Raw genomic sequence first — 16,493 nt, 5'->3', positions numbered from 1 at the left:
GGAAGTGCTTGCAAGGCTAGTAAATGGTTCTGAAGTATGGTAGATGGTGATACACATTAGTAGAATGAATCCTCAAGGGCTAAAGTTTCTTATGGAAGTAGGATCCTGAAAGTGGCATTTGTTGGAAATGGAAAGTATAGAGACCCACCTCTGGGACCCGGGGTTCATAGAAGGTAGAAAATTAAGCCTGTCTACTTGCGCAGGCCACAAAGAAATATCCTCCCTAAGGGAGATTTTAGACAAAGCAAAGAGGTAGGGGAACTGGTGAAGAGGTTGAGAATGGCATTTCAGAGCACAATAGAACGTTTTGGGAGGAAGGGAATGGATTAGCAGGTTTCATGTATACTTAGGTAAAAATATAGATTTTAGATGGTGATAAAATCATTTCCTAAGCTTAGGTGAACTACTTTTTTCATCTAAACTAGCTCCTTTATAAAACTGGAATAATACCAGCTTTGCAGGGTTGTCAAAATTTTGCCACATTCTGTGTTTCCAAACAGCCTTCATTTCAAAAACGCTCCTTTTGGAAGCTGTAAAGATAAGTGATACCTACCATTATGTGTAAAGGAATTCTGGAATTTCTCTTTTGGGAAATAAAAGCCCCAGGAACGAATGAAAATTAATAGCTGATAGTGTGAGGATTCTTTTTTCTTCACCTATCTAATTAGAAGGCCAAAAGAATCTTGATTTCTAAGTAGATGAGATGGAGAAAATAAGTGATGGGAGGAGAGGGAAGTCAGATAACAAGAATCTTAAGAGGCCGAAGGTTAAGATGGGGCACTCAGCAAGGAGAGCACCAAAGGAAACAGGCCAAAGTAGAAGGTCCTAAAATAGAGATTTAGACAAATCATCTGCCTTCTTTCATAGCTTTTTTACTTTTTGTGGAACCAATCCCATGCTTTTATGTTCAATTTAGGTCTCACAAGAAGCTCTTCCTACCTAAGTCGAAACACGGAAGCCAACAACAGGATTTTAATAGTCAAGAAGGAGTGGGAACTCTTCAGAGTGAGTACTCTTATTATAATTTTAGAAGTAGAGAATTGATGTGCCCTTGAAGGTGATCCAGCCCTTGACCTCCCCAATACAACACCCAGACACACTTCAGAAAACTAAAGCACAAAGGATTAAATGTCATACCGTCATCGAGTTAGAAAGTTAGTGCTTAATTTAGAAAATTGGCTATTCTGATTGCCTAGCTTAGAGTACTTTTGCTATGATGGTACATTGCTTTTCTACCTTAACTTTAATCAGCAACTTGAAATAGTTACTTAATCTGAAACATGCAGTTATTATCATGATAGTTATGTTCTATAAAGTCACTGTGGTTGCTGAATACTAAACCATTACTAGGGAATTACAGGGTTAGATTCCTTTGAGCCTCTTGTCACCACAGTTTTGTCAGCTGATAAATACATAACCTTGTTCAGTGTGTTTATGTGTTTCTGTTTAAATATACTAATATATAATGTTGATTCATTAACCTTCAACTTGTGGCCAAGTAGCACTGTAACTCATGCCTGGATGAAGCTTTCTAAGGCACATTTTTTTCTCTTGGGAACATCCTAGTCTTCTTGCACTTAGGAACACTAGACAACACTTCCACAATACATCTGAGGCCATTTCGAACAGCTAAATTACCCCGAAACACAAAATGTTGCACTCAGTAGACTCCAAAGAAGACAATTATTTATAACAGAGCTAAAACACAAAGGCAGAGCATCACCTTGCTTAACCTTAGCTGGGAACACACACATCAGGTGAGATGAATTTTTTTTGATCTGCACATGTCCACCAGTGCCCACAAAAGCACTCTGTATTGATTTTTGAATTACAGATTATTAGCAGGGAAGTAAATTCACAAATACAGAATCCATGAATAATCAGGACTGACTGTGGAATCTAGCTACCCTCCTTATTGCAATTAGAATTTATTCTTATAAAAGGCATCGCTGGATTTTAAAAAACAAGCAACAGTAACAAAACAAAGCAAAACAAAAAACTTAAAAGTAGTCCATAGGGGTGCCTGGGTGGCTCAGATGGTTGGGCGTCTGCCTTCAGTTCGGGTCAGGATTCCAGGGTCCTAGAATTGAGCCCCACACCAGGCTCCCAGCTCAGCGGGGTGTCTGCTTCTCCCTCTCCTTCTCCTGCTTGTGCTCTGTCTCTCTCAAATAAATAGATTAAAAAATTTTTTAAAAAGTAGTCCATAATTGTTTCAAATTTCGATTTGTTAGTTTCTCCTTGGTATGTATTCATTAAGCAAATGTTCATTGAACCCACACTACATTCTAGGTACTGTATGAATGAATGAATGCATGCAAAGATTTTTAAACTTTATTGATCCACACCTAGCAGCTTGTGGTCAGTATAAAAATAATGGATGTACCAGCTTGATGCCAGGGACATAGGGCTGCAATAAGTATTAATTGAATAAATTTATTCATAACTGATGGCTGATGACAGGGCCAGTATTAACTAATATTTGTAAATTATAGCTCTAAAACAGTTAACATCCATAGATATTATCATCCTCATTTTAAGACGGTAAAGTTAAAGAAATAATTGCTTCATGTTGTTATTCCAAAATCGTTGTGCATCTACTGCTGCAAAATGGCTAGGAATCATAATTCTAAACTAAAATAATTTGGGGATTCTGGACTTTTAATATCATAATACAGAATTAAAAGAAGTGGAAGCATGTTTTTTTTTAGATTGTAAATAGTTGATTAGCAGTTAAACTCTGAGAACTGTAACCTCATTGCTGACTGGTTTGACAGTGACTATGGATATTGAACCTAGATCTTGGGAGTTTTAGTAACATTTTTTGACATGTTGGTAGATGTTACTAATACGTACATACTTTTTTCTTTTTTTTACTTCCAGTTTGCTTAAAAGGTATGCAGTATCCTCTCTTCATAATTAGAGGATATTAGTTTTGTTAATGCTAAACAGTTTTTTTCAGACTTGTAAAATTGCCATGTACTTTTAGAAAATCTAGTGATTCAGAAAACTTGAAAGAAAGAAAATCACCTAAATTCTTTCTGTGCAGAAAAAAACTTACCAGCATTCAGTGAAATGATATGTAAACTCATTTAATCCTCAACAGTCTTATAAGTGTGTTTTTTTTTTTTTAATCATGCCCATTTTATACATGGGGAAGCCACTACAAAAAGAGATTGAGTAAAATATACTTGGTCAGAGAAATAGTTAACAAACTAAAATTTGAAATTAACCTTCTTGGGGCGCCTGGGTGGCTCAGTCTCCAGCTTAGGTCATGATCTTAGGATCCTGGGATCGAGCCCCATATCGGGCTTCCTGCTCAGTGGGGAGCCTGCTTCTCCCTGTCTGCTGCTCCCCCTATTTATGTGTACTGTTTCTCTCACTCTCAAAAAAAAAAAAAAAAAAAATAGCCAAATTAAAAAAAAAAAATTTGACCTTTTTGAAGTAAGCTCTATGCCCAGTGTGGGTCTTGAACTCATGACCCCAAGATCGAGAGGTTCATGTTCTGCCAACTGAGCCAGCCAGGCAAACTTAGACATTCAGACTGCAGAGCCCATGCTTTTAATTGCTGGGCTAGACTCTGTCAGTGGAAATTTAGTCAAATAAAAATTTAGAAAAATGTGATCAGATTACATGTTACTTTAAAACACATTTACATTTTGAACTTCATGTAAATGCTGTTTCATAAGAAGTGTATCAGTAATCTATATGATTCCTCCAAAGTGAAGGATATGGAATATGAAATGCTTCAAGAGGTTGGATCAGGTTGCCTCTGAAATCATAAATTTAAATTTTAGACTGTTGAATGACTTTATCTAAAAAGGATATTAGCAAAACAAAAAACAAAAAAAAACCCCTGAAAAACCTGTCCCAATTCCCAATTTTTCTTAGTTTTATTTTATATGATAAAGGTTTGTAGAATTGTCTTTTCTAGCCATAATTCCCAAAGTAGTTTAATCTATTTAAACTGATTCATTGCTGATTACCAGCCCTTTGACCATCATGTCCCCATTCCTTACCTCTTGTTTGGCTAGGTTTTTTTAAAAGATGGGATTATAGATACTATGATTTCTAAATTTTTACATCACTGAGAAGGTCGGCTCTTCTTTTTTCTTTTTGGGGTGAGAAAAGGAATTTACTGCCTCATACTCAATAAGTTCAGAGGTCCGTTAGCTTCAAGTGTGACTGGATCCAGCTACTCAAGGATTTTCATCAGACCTGCTTCCTCTGTGTTTCTCAGCTCTACTTTCCTCTGTAATGGCTTCCGTTCCAGGCAGACTCTTTAAGTGGCAACCCCTGACAGATAGATGCTCCTATCATCACTGAAGTGGAAGATGTTTCTTTCTTTCTTTCTTTCTTTCTTTCTTTCTTTCTTTCTTTCTTTCTTTCTTTCTTTCTATCTATCTATCTTTTTTTAATTGTACAGTTGACACACAATGTTGCATTAGTTTCGTGTGTATTACGTAGTAATTGGACAACTCTATATATTATGCCGTGCTTACCCCAAGGGTAGCTACCATCTGTCCCCATACAACATTAGTACAATACTATTGACATAGGGAACTATGCTGTACCTTCAGTGTGTACTGTTTTTTGCTTAAAGGGAAATTTGGCTAAATATAATATTCTTCGGAGATACTTTTCTTACAACTTTGCAGATACGGATCCATTTTTTGACTTTATGAGTGCTGCTGTGGACAAGTCTGAGGTCAGCCTTTCTCCCCCCTTTCTAAATGAGTTGCTTTTACTCATAGATTCCCAGATCTTTTTTAATACATGCATTTAATGCTATAAACTCCCCTTTAATTACTGCTTTAGTTTCATCCCACAGATTTTGAGATGTTGTTTTTTCATTTAGTTCAAAATATTTTTTCATTTCCCTTAAGACTTTTTCTTTGACTTCTGGGCTATTTAGAAACTCTGTTTAATTTCCAAATATTTAAGGGTATTCCAGATATCTTTCTATTATTGCTTTCCAATTTAATTCTGTTTGGGACTGAGAATATACTTTGTAGGATTCTTCTTTTAATTTAAGATTTGGTCTATCTTGGTAAGTGTTGATATGTACTTGAGAAGAACGTGAATTCTGTTGTAAAATATCAGGTCAAGTTGATTCATAGTGCTTTTCAGATTTTGTGTATGCTTGCTTATTTTTGCCTACTCTTTCCACCAAATTACTGAGAGAGAATATTGAAACCTCCAACTGTAATTGCGAATTTCTCTGTTAATTATTAATCTCTGCTAATTTTTTAATTTCCTTTTTGCTTTTTTTGTCCTTTAGCATCTGTTTAAACAATTTGCAATATGAAAATCTCTGTTCATAACTGGTTGGTTTCCATTTTCTTGACTGGAGCCTGACCAGCACATATGGCCTGTTCCTGCAACAATCCCATATTGTCCCGATTACTGTACTTTCATAATAAGTCAGTATGTGATAGGGAAATTCCCTTCATCTTACTGTTCTTCAGGAATATCTTGACTATTCCTGGTGTTTTGGTCTTCCATGTTGTCAGGGAAAAAACCCAACTTCATAGAGGATTGCAAGCAGTAAACCTGCTACAACTCCATAGGTGCCAAAAGTAGGCAATACGACTTAATGAATCAGAGCAAAACAGTTTATTACAGCACAACAATAGCATGGCATCAGCATAATTGTGCTAGTTTCTTTCTTCCAAGTACCATAGACAGTGCAATGGCCCCAGATAGGTGTTGTGCAGGCAGATAGGTTGTACTGTAACTGAGAAACTTGGTGCCAAGGGCCTACCTCTTTTTGAATGATTTTTTATTATGTTAGTCACCATACAGTACATCCCCGGTGTCCGATGTAAAGTTCAATGATTCATTAGTTGAGTATAACACCCAGTGCACCATGCAATACGTGCCCTCCTTACTACCCATCACCGGTCTATCCCATTCCCCCACCCCCTCCCCTCTGAAGCCCTCAGTTTGTTTCTCATAGTCCATAGTCTCTCATGTTTCATTCCCCCTTCTGATTACCCCCCTTTCTTTAGGGGCCTACCTCTTTTTGAGTAAGATAGCAAACCAGCTCGTTCCCTCCCAGGAGAGGGTAGTTACCTGGTGGTCAGACTATGGTTCCTTTGACCTACTTAGGTGCCTATTTGATACAAAACTGTTTAGTATCAGGAAACAAGCCTTGTACGTTCAGCAAAAACTGCAGGGATGCTCGGGGCCAGTGGTGGACTACTTCTCATAACACATATAATTTTAGAATAATGTTAAGTTCTACAAAAAGCCCTGTTGAAATGTTCATTTGAAATGGCATTATAACAATAGATACTTTTGGAAAGAACGGACACAGTTGTTATAGATTAGTATTAATTGCAGACTTTATATTAATTATGTTATGTCTTCCTATGCATGAACAGAAGTATATTACTCTATTTAGGTGGTCATATATATTTTCTTATAATGTGTAGTGTATATATACACACACACATATGTAGTAAAGCTTTACAATTTACTACATGTAGATCTTGATCACTGCTAGATTTATCCCTAATAATATTATGTTTTTTTGATAGTATTGTAAATATTATCTTTTGTTTTAAATATTTAAACTATTGCTAATGAACAAATACTGTTGAGCTTTGTTTATTGATCTTCTATCCAACCATCTAAACTCTTTTTAATTCTATTTGTAGATTCTTTAAGGTTTTTTATATAAACAATTTTCTTCAGTAGTCAACAGTTCTCTTTTCAGTTACATATACATTCCTGTCTCACTAAACTGACTGAATAAGAAAGAAGGAATGAGGGAAGGGCTATAGTTCTTACACTAGCTAAAATATTCCTTAAACATTATCTTAAGAAAATTTCAACAATAAGGTAAATATTCCTTTTCTTAACAGATGATGAAAAAGGACAGGTTCTGGGAGGTGAGAAACTTGTTTAAAGACATAAAAGAATCAACATTGAATACCCGCTATGATTTTTAGAAACTGCTTTGCATTGCACTATGCTGCTTCCAGATTCAAAGGGGAAAAAATTAAGCAGATAGAGTTCTTTTTATTTAAAATAGCTAAATACTAGATAGGAATTTCATGATAACTGGATTAAGAAGTTGTGGTCCATATATACAATGGAATATTACTCAGCTATCAGAAAGAACGAGTTCTCAACATTTGCTACAACATGGACAGCACTGGAGGAGATAATGCTAAGTGAAATAAGTCAAGCAGAGAAAGACAACTATCATATGATTTCTCTCATCTAAGGAATTTCATGATAACCTTTAAAAATATCCGCCCCCCTTTTTTTTTTAAGATTTTATTTATTTATTCGACAGAGATAGAGACAGCCAGCGAGAGAGCGAACACAAGCAGGGGGAGTGGGAGAGGAAGAAGCAGGCTCATAGCAGAGGAGCCTGATGTGGGGCTCGATCCCATAACGCCGGGATCACGCCCTGAGCCGAAGGCAGACGTTTAACCGCTGTGCCACCCAGGCACCCCCCCTTTTTTTTTAAGATTTTATTAAAAATATCCCCCTTTTTAATGTGAAGCAGTTTTTGATGATTATTTCTACTTTTAGGTGGAAGAATGAAAAGACTCAGGAGGCAAGCCACTGAAAAGAGAAGACATATTTTGAACAATCAGCCAGTAACTTCTAAAAAACATGGATCTAGGAAAAAACAGGTATTTATTATATTTAAATAAGACTTAATGGACGTTAATTGTGATTATTTGACATTATTCCTGCTCAACCCTAAAAGATCTTGAATGTAAAATGTTTCCACTTCACCATCTTTGATTTTGCCATGTTAGATTAATTGGCCAATCTACGTGTTCTAAGTTCCAAAAAAAATATTACACCTGTATTTTTAAAATAACCTTAAGTTATTTAAGTTGGGTATAGATAATGACATTTGTTTAGAATTATTGTGATACTATCATAAGGTCTATTTATCAATGTAAAGTGGGACTTAAGTGCACATTATAAGCTTTCATCTTCATATCTTCCTTATACGAATCCAATTTAAATAAGGTCCTTCTGTGCTTTAAAAAAAGAAGGAACCATTTGATAGGGAATTTTTCTTTTTTTTTTTTTTTAAGATTTTTATTTATTTGACAGAGATAGAGACAGCCAGCGAGAGAGGGAACACAAGCAGGGGGAGTGGGAGAGGAAGAAGCAGGCTCATAGCAGAGGAGCCTAATGTGGGGCTCGATCCCATAACGCCGGGATCATGCCCTGAGCCGAAGGCAGACGTTCAACCGCTGTGCCACCCAGGCGCCCCAAGGGAATTTTTCTGTTCAGAAAGTTAAGATAGGTCAATTTTAGGACTCACTTCATTTCTGCACTCAGTGATTATAGTCCTGTGCCATTATTTCCTGTGTTTTATCTGGTTTTCTAGTTGTTTATAGCAAGTAAATAAATCTAGTCCTTTTCTGTCACAGCTAGAAGTTGAAAGTGACCCTGTACTTTTTTCTTATTCTCCTTTATTTAAGATGAAATTTTGTTTTTTCTCAAGTAGCTGCTTGTAAATAGTTCATGTTGAGACACTGGGGCTAGGGTCAAATTCCAGGCTACTAGGAATATCTCTTGTGTCTCAAGTGAACATAGCAAGCAGTTCCTACTTCGGATTTGCTTCCTGCAAATATTGCTTATCCATGTGATTCCTTATTTAGCACCACCGCCTTTATTATTTAGAGCAACTGCAGGTTGAGGGAGGCTCCTGCTGTTGGCAGACCAGGGATTCAGGGTGTGCAACTCAGGCGATGTTTTCTTTACTCTGGAAAATTGCACCTCACAGGCTTTCTGAGATCTATAGGCAGAGTGGCTCTGCCCTACTTCTTTGCATATCTTTTGTCAATTTCCACCAATAATGTACCCTTTCCACCTGTATTATGATTCAGGTCATAGGGTCTTTGAATTTAAGAGTTTAGGATTTTATTTCTTTCCTTGATACTGTTGAGTGAATTCCCAAAGGAGAATGGGGAAATGCCAACCACATGCCACTATATGCAGCCAAAAGTCATACATATTTTCTGTCTTTGAATTTTTGCACTTTGAGTATAATGTGTGAAAGTGTAGATATTTTGGCATTGTCCTACTTTGTGTTCTTGGGGACTCTTGCGTCTGTTTTGGTGTCTGTCATTAATTTTGGAAAATTCTCAGCCATTATTACTTCAGTTCTTCTGTTCCTTCTCTTTCTGATGTCCCATTATCTATAGGTCACATCTTTCAAAATTTTTCCACAGTACTTGGCTGTTCTTTCCTCTCTCTCTATTTTTTTTTTTTTTCCCATTCTTTCTCTCTCACTGCTTTTCAGTTTGGGAAGTTTCTATTTTTTGTTTCAAGCTCACTGATTCTTCATTCATGTTTAGTCTGCTGATGTGCCCATCAGAGGCATTCTACATTTCTGTTACTGTGTATTGATTTCTAACATTTCCTTTTGATACTTAAGGTTTACATTTCTCTGCTTGCATTTACCTATCTGTTTTTACATGTTGTCCACTTCTTCCATTAGAGCCCTTGACATTAAATCATAGTTAAATTCCCACTTTGGTAATTCCAAAATCTCTGTCATAGCTGAGCCTGATGCTGCTTTGTCCCTTCAGATTGTGTTTTTTTGCCTTTTAGTGTACCTTACCAATTTTTTGCTGATAGCTGGACATGATGTAAAAGAAGAGAGGTAAACTGACCTTCGGTGTAAGGTTTCATGTTTGTCTAGCTAGGAGTTAGGCTTTATTTACTATTTGCTATAGCCATAGATGTGAGAGGCTAAAATTTCCTTATTTTTGTCTCTCTTGCTGTTTCTGGTTTTCCCTAGACTCCTTAGTAAGGATCTGAGGCAGCTCTTTCAGCTAAGGCAGTTGATTTACAGGAGCCCAAATAATATGGTAAGATGAAGGAGGAGAGAAGTATTCTGTGGTTTTGTGTGATTTTCTAATTCTGTTAGTGAGTTTGTGTCCTGGACCAAGACCTTTATATGTGCTTCTCAGCTTTTATTTCCCCCTCTTCAGTGAGGAAGGAAGTCTAAAAGGGGCTGCAGTTGGGTATTTCCCTCCTGACATGGAAGGCTAGAGAGGGCTGGAGTTAGGTGGAAATGAGTTGGAGTTGTGGGCCACACTAAAATTGGGCACCTGGAGTTTTTTAACTCAAGCTTGTCCACAGTCAGCCTCCATCAGTTCATCCAACATAGTTCAGTGTTCCTATCAGTACTGGCTCTAGCTGTGAGCTTCTGTTCCTGATGAGCTGTGATTCTCTGTATCTGCCTTTCTGTTTTTCTAGCTTTTATGGCAGCGGTTTGCCTATTGACTTTAGTTCTCTGATGGATCTACAAAGAGTTGTTGACTTTCAGTTGGTTTAGTTTTTTTCTTCTTGTGAGGACTGGAATGATATTTCTAAGCTTTTTATATGTTGGTCCCAAAACTAGAAGTCTCTGCCTCGTGTTTTAATTGATCTTTCCCTGTAGTTCTTCTGGTAACAATTCTGAATGGCATTGTAGGTGTTATTTACAGATGTATATTAAAAAAAAGTTTCTCTGTTTTTTGTGGGGTTTTTTTTTTAATTCAAAACAAAATGTGGGTAATCAACTATATAATTTAAAGAGCAGAATATAGGTGATATTGTCTATCAGTGTTTACTATGCCAAAAAAGAATTCTGTGGCTGTCACAAGTATCTCATTTTATTTTTCACTTTCTCCTGTTGGCTTTTTGAGTGGGACTTTTTTCAGATGAGTGACAGATTTTATCTTATTTTGTGTTAACATTTTGGTTCTTTTTTTTTTTTTTTTAAGATTTTATTTATTTATTTGACAGAGAGACAGCCAGCGAGAGAGGGAGCACAAGCAGGGGGAGTGGGAGAGGGAGAAGCAGGCTTCCTGCTGAGCGGGGAGCCCGATGCGGGGCTCTATCCCAGAACGCCGGGATCACGCCCTGAGCCGAAGGCAGATGCTTAACCGCTGTGCCACCCAGGCGCCCCCTCTTTAAACTTTTAAAGATTATATTATTATTTGCTATATGATCTTGTTGCATATGATGTTTTTCAAGGCTCTTGCCTTTAAATCATAGATGAAATTAAGATTTAAAACATTCAGGTCCAACAAAAGAAGACATAATCACAGAATAACAATACATCAAATTAAAGTTGCTATTTTTCAATAGAAGAAGAAAATTAAATACTAAATGTTGAGAACTGTGGTTTTCAGTTAACCTTCACTTGACAAAATTATAACTAACTTCTAGGTCAGAGGTTGGCAAACTTTTTCCGTCAAGGGCCAGGTAGGGAATATTTTAATAGGCTTTGTAGGCCATATATAGTTTCTATCACATTTTTTTTTCTTCTTTAAAAGCAGGTTTTTAAAATGTAAAAACCATTGTTGTTAGCTTCTGGGCAGCGCAAACAGCCTGAGGCCGGATTTGGTAGTCTTTGCTGTATGGGATGCACTGCAAAACACTGCTTAAACGTGTACCCAGGGACCTAAACAGGATTCAGGCAGAGAATATTATTTATTTCTTGAGATAGATGAGTTTTTTTGTATTGTATCAGATATCATCTGTGCAGTCTATTCAAAGTAATTAATTCATATTTGAACAAGAGAACTGTGTCATATATATGAAATTTGCATAAACCAAGGACTGCTTTTTAAAATTGAACAAAACTGTAGCAACTTCTGACACAACAGAAATTCTTGGGGACTGTAAAAGCGATACTTTAACGTTAGTCTGAGTGGCCCCTGAAATGTTACGTAAAATTTTATTTTCACTTGTCTGTGAAATGGATAGCTTTATTGCATTCTCAAAGATCTGTGTGACCCTAACGATTAATAACCCCCTGCTGAAGTACTTCCAGTTGGTATGTCCATCTCTCTCTTTTTTAAACTCCTCACCCACACACGGAAAATTTACATCTCTTTTGATTTTGCATCAGGGACAAACAGTGAATTGAAGCTTGTAGGTGAGGTGACTGATGAGAGAAGTGGGCAGGGTTGGTCACTGTAGACCGCCCCAGGAGGGTGTTCTCTTTGTCTAGAGATCAATTAGCCACGTGCACCATACGCTTCTAGACAGCATGGTTGCCAAGACATGGCACTTTAGACAAAATTCTACAAGGGTTAGAGTCACTGCCAGTTTCATGGCATTGAGCCATCCACGAGAGTTTTCATCTCAGCTTTGTCTTCTTGAAGCCACCTTGAGTACTTTTTCTTAGTGCATCAGGCAGCTGAGTTAGAATTTTTTAATGAAAGTAAAATACACATAACAAAATTTACCATCTTAACTATATTAAAGTGTATATAGTTCATTGGCATTAAGCACATTCATATCATTGTGCTATCATTACCACTGTCTATCCACAGAACTCTTCAACTTCCAAAACAAAAACTATATCCGGTAAACACTGACTCCGCATTTGGCCCTCTCCCGTGCCTCTGGTAACCACCATCCTACTTTCTGTCTCCGAGTTGGACTGTTTTAGGTACCTCTCGTACAAGTGGAATCCTACAATATATGTCCTTTTGTGTTTGACTTATTTCACTTAGCATAATGTCCTCAAAGTTTCATCCATGTTATAGAATGTGTCAGAATTTCCTTACTTTTTAAGGCTAAATGATATCTCACTGTATTTATATACCACATTTTATTTATCCATCTGTCCATCAGTGGATAACTTGGGTTGCTTCCAACTTTTGCCCAGGTCCCTGCTTCCAGCTCTTTTGGATATATGCCACAAGTAGAATGACCAGACCACATGGTAATCTTACTTAATTTTTTTGAGGAGCCACCATTCTGTTTTCCACAGCGGTCACACAGTTTTTCATTCCTTGCCACAGTGCATAAGAATTCTGATTTCCCCACATCCTCACCAACACTCAGTATTTTCTGTGGTATTTTGTTTTTGTTTTTTGTTTTGTTTGGGGTTTTTTTGAAGATAGATGTGCTAGTGGGTATGAGGTGGTATTTTGTGGTTTTGATTTGCATTTCCCTAATGATTAGTGATGTTGAGCATCTTTTCATGTACTTTTGGCCATTTGCGTATTTTCTTTGGAGAAATGTCTATCAAGTCCTTTGCTCATTTTTTAACTTTGTATCTTTATAGTAAAACATGCATAACAGAATTTATCATCTTAATCGTTTTTAAGTTTATGGTTCAGTGGCATTAAGTACATTCACATTGTTTATTTATGCAACCAGTCTTTACAACTTTTTCATATTGCAAAACTAACACTCTGTACCAAATAAACAATTTCCCATTCTTCCTTCTTCCCATCCCCTCGCAGCCATTATTTTACTTTGTTCTGTGAGTTTGACTATTCTAGATACCTCTTGTAAGCAAAGTCATACACTATCTTTTCATGACTTGATGATGAATGAATTTTTTATAAAAATACGAAATTCAGCTGGGGAAATTAATCATAGTCTAGACACAGTTAATAATTACTCAAATTGTCATTTGCTCCTTCAGCATGTCAGCAAAAGGGATAGGTTAGTTGGTCACCTATAGCAAATGCCAACTATCAATAATTTTTTTCTGCATATGGTACTAGTTTGATTTTTTTAAATTTTTGGCCATTTTCTCCAAAATAATATGTTTTGTGTTAGTCTTTTTTAGTTGTGTTTTAAATAATTTGTTTTAGGGAAGATTGGAGGTTTATGGCTGTGTATACTTTGCCTAAGTACACCTGGGTTTTCACTGAGTTCACTAATGACGTATTAAATATTCATAAGTTCTGTCTAGAGATAACGTGGGATTAAGAAGTACCAATCTGGGGGCACCTGGGTGACTCAGTCGGTTGAGCGTCTGGCTCTTGGTTTTGGCTCAGGTCGTGACCTCAGGGTTGTGGGACCAAGTCTGGGTTGGGCTCCCCGCTCAGTTGGGAGTGTTCTTCTCTCCCCCTGCCCCTCTGCACAAGCTTCTCCTTCTCTCTCTCTCCCTCTCCCTCTCTCCCTCTCTTCCTCTTCCTCTTCAAAATAAATAAATCTTTCTTTAAAGGGGGGGATGCCAGTTTGATAACAGTTGTAGAAAAGCATTGTAAGAGACAGTGTAGGCTTAAAGTCTGATGAATTGGGTTAGCTCTGTCACTCTGTAGCTATCTGGTCTTGGGCAGCTGAGCCGTATGGTGCTTATGTAAAATGAGCAGTAATAGTAAGGACGCTGAGAAATCTTATAAATATTAGCTCTTACAGAAATCTAAGAAATGTATATGCAAATTCTTCCATCCTTAAGAAACTGTAATATTATTTTGATTAAAAACAGTTGGATTTATAGTATGTTCTTTAAAGAATTGTTTCTGTGAATAACTGTTCTGTGTTTTATCAAAAGGCATGGGTTTGGGAAGAAGACAAGAATCTGAGATCCGGTGTGAAGAAATACGGAGAGGGAAACTGGTCTAAAATACTATTACATTATAAATTCAACAACCGAACAGGCGTCATGTTGAAAGACAGATGGAGGACTATGAAGAAGCTAAAACTGATTTCCTCAGACAGTGAAGACTGAATATGTTTGTAAAAGCTTGATAAGAGGACAGTTAAATATTTTGATCACTGCATTTTGTTTGAAACTTGGTGGTCACTGAGGTATCTTAGAATTTTGGTCTAAAGCATTACAGTATCATTGTAGTATCACTTTAATATGAAGATTTATTCTATAAGAGTAAGATTATATGCCATCATTGCATTCTTTAAGTATCTTTTTCTTTGGATAAAATGTAAATTTGTTGAATCCTGATGCTTTTAGTAACCCTGTCCCCAAATCCTATTCCAATTTAAAAAAAAAAAATTGAAAACTTGATAAGAGAAAAAAATATATTTATTCCTATTAAACTATTCTGTGTCTGTAGGCTGACTTCACCTTTGTAACACACAGAAAAGTGAAGTTTCTCTAAGGCTTGATTTATGGCCTTAACATAGTAGTTACTAGTACATTTGTATATAGAATGATACATGTACGAAGTAATCCATGAGTTGTAGCATACTTAAATTTTCCTTTCAGTTGTTTAGCATAGAGGAGGAAACTTAAAAATAGTAATACCCATAGGAGGACAAAGTTTGTACTATTACCAAGAATAGCTTCATGTCTCACTTAGGTACATTTAACTTTGTTCTAGTGTGAAGACTTTGACAAAGATGGTTTTCAGTCTGCCTTTAACCTGGTGCCATAAATACCAGTTTCTTTGATTTTTTTTTTTTCTATATTTTCATTTAATACATCAATATTGGGCCTAAGTGGTATTCTGTAAATGCTTAAATTACTATTACCCATGATCATTTTGATGTCTGTGATAATTACTAAATAAACAAGGTCATCTATACCTTACTGAAAATTTTTGAGTTTTCACCAGCATTTTATTCTTTAGAGAGTTTAGTCACAAACTAAGAATTATTTAGCATTTTGAGTTAACATGTGCTTTATTTAATGAGTGCAAATACTGAAGTATTGGTGTACAAAGTTAAATGGTAGTATTTAATAATTTATATTTCATTTCTTATTAAAGTTGCATGCATTACTTTCCCATTGTTCCTGAAGTTATGTCTTTATACATATAGTAAACAGAAATGTGGATAATTACTGTATGCTTCCTGACTCCGTCTGTCCTATTACACCAGTAGTTAGTCACTGTTTATTACAGACATGTTGGTGGTTAGTGCCAAAGCTAGCGACATGAACCAAAATGGACCTGTAAGTAAACCTCATTCCAAACATACCATAAATCATCAAATCCTAAGTTTGCGCTAACGGCGAAATGGTCAATTATTTTACGTGCCACTAAAAGAGATCAGTGTAATTATACTATAGTATGGTGCTTTCTTGAGAATTTTATTTTACTTTTTTAAAAAAATATTTTATTTATTTATTTGACAAGCACAAGTAGGCAGAGTGGCAGGCAGAGAGAGAGGGAGAAGCAGGCTCCCCGAGGAGCAGGGAGCCCGATGTGGGACTCGATCCCAGAACCCTGGGATCATGACCTGAGCGGAAGGCAGATGCTTAACCAGCTGAGCCACCCAGGCGCCCCAGAATTTTGTTTTACTTGTTAAAAGAGCTATTTTAGGGGCACCTGGGTGGCGCAGTCGTTAAGTGTCTGCCTTCGGCTCAGGGCGTGATCCCGGCGTTCTGGGATCGAGCCCCACGTCCGGCTCCTCTGCTGGGAGCCTGCTTCTTCCTCTCCCACTCCCCCTGCTTGTGTTCCCTGTCTCACTGGCTGTCTCTCTCTCTCTCTCAAATAAATAAATAAAATCTTAAAAAAAGCTATTTTAGATTTATTTCTATCATATATATCTATGGTAAATTTCTATCATATAACTTAGGGATGCATAAAAAGAAGCTAAATAAGTTGAATAATGTGTTTCTAAAACTTCCTCATCTTAAATCTGAAATCTTCTGAATTTTTTAAATTAAAATGTTTGAGATAATTGTAGATTCATATGCAGTTACTAAGAAATGATAGAGAGATTCCTTGTACTTTTGTTCCTCTGCTTTTCCTTCCCCTCAACGTCATAAAGCTGTAGCATATCGCCATCAGGATGTTGATACAATT

The 16,493-nt window shown here is 36.7% G+C and overlaps 1 protein-coding gene across 2 annotated transcripts in view; it reads left to right on the top strand.

Moving 5' to 3' along the window:
- Window positions 1-14,770, top strand: part of TERF1 (telomeric repeat binding factor 1) — a 34,201-nt gene extending 19,431 nt beyond the window's left edge. For both annotated transcript variants that reach the window (XM_045810164.2, XM_087864816.1), the window contains exons 7-9: window positions 917-1,005; window positions 7,546-7,649; window positions 14,279-14,770. In XM_045810164.2, the coding sequence (XP_045666120.1) occupies window positions 917-1,005; window positions 7,546-7,649; window positions 14,279-14,455 (370 nt within the window). In that variant the 3' untranslated portion in view covers window positions 14,456-14,770. The remainder of the gene's footprint in view (window positions 1-916; window positions 1,006-7,545; window positions 7,650-14,278) is intronic.
- Window positions 14,771-16,493: the final 1,723 nt, after the last annotated feature.

Source organism: Ursus americanus, chromosome 9, assembly GCF_024610735.1.
Source record: "Ursus americanus isolate L20-20 chromosome 9, mUrsAme1.1.p, whole genome shotgun sequence".
In the NCBI taxonomy this organism is placed as follows: Eukaryota; Metazoa; Chordata; class Mammalia; order Carnivora; family Ursidae; genus Ursus; species Ursus americanus.
Note: the sequence above shows the minus strand (reverse complement) of the source record. Positions and strands in the feature narration are given on the sequence as shown.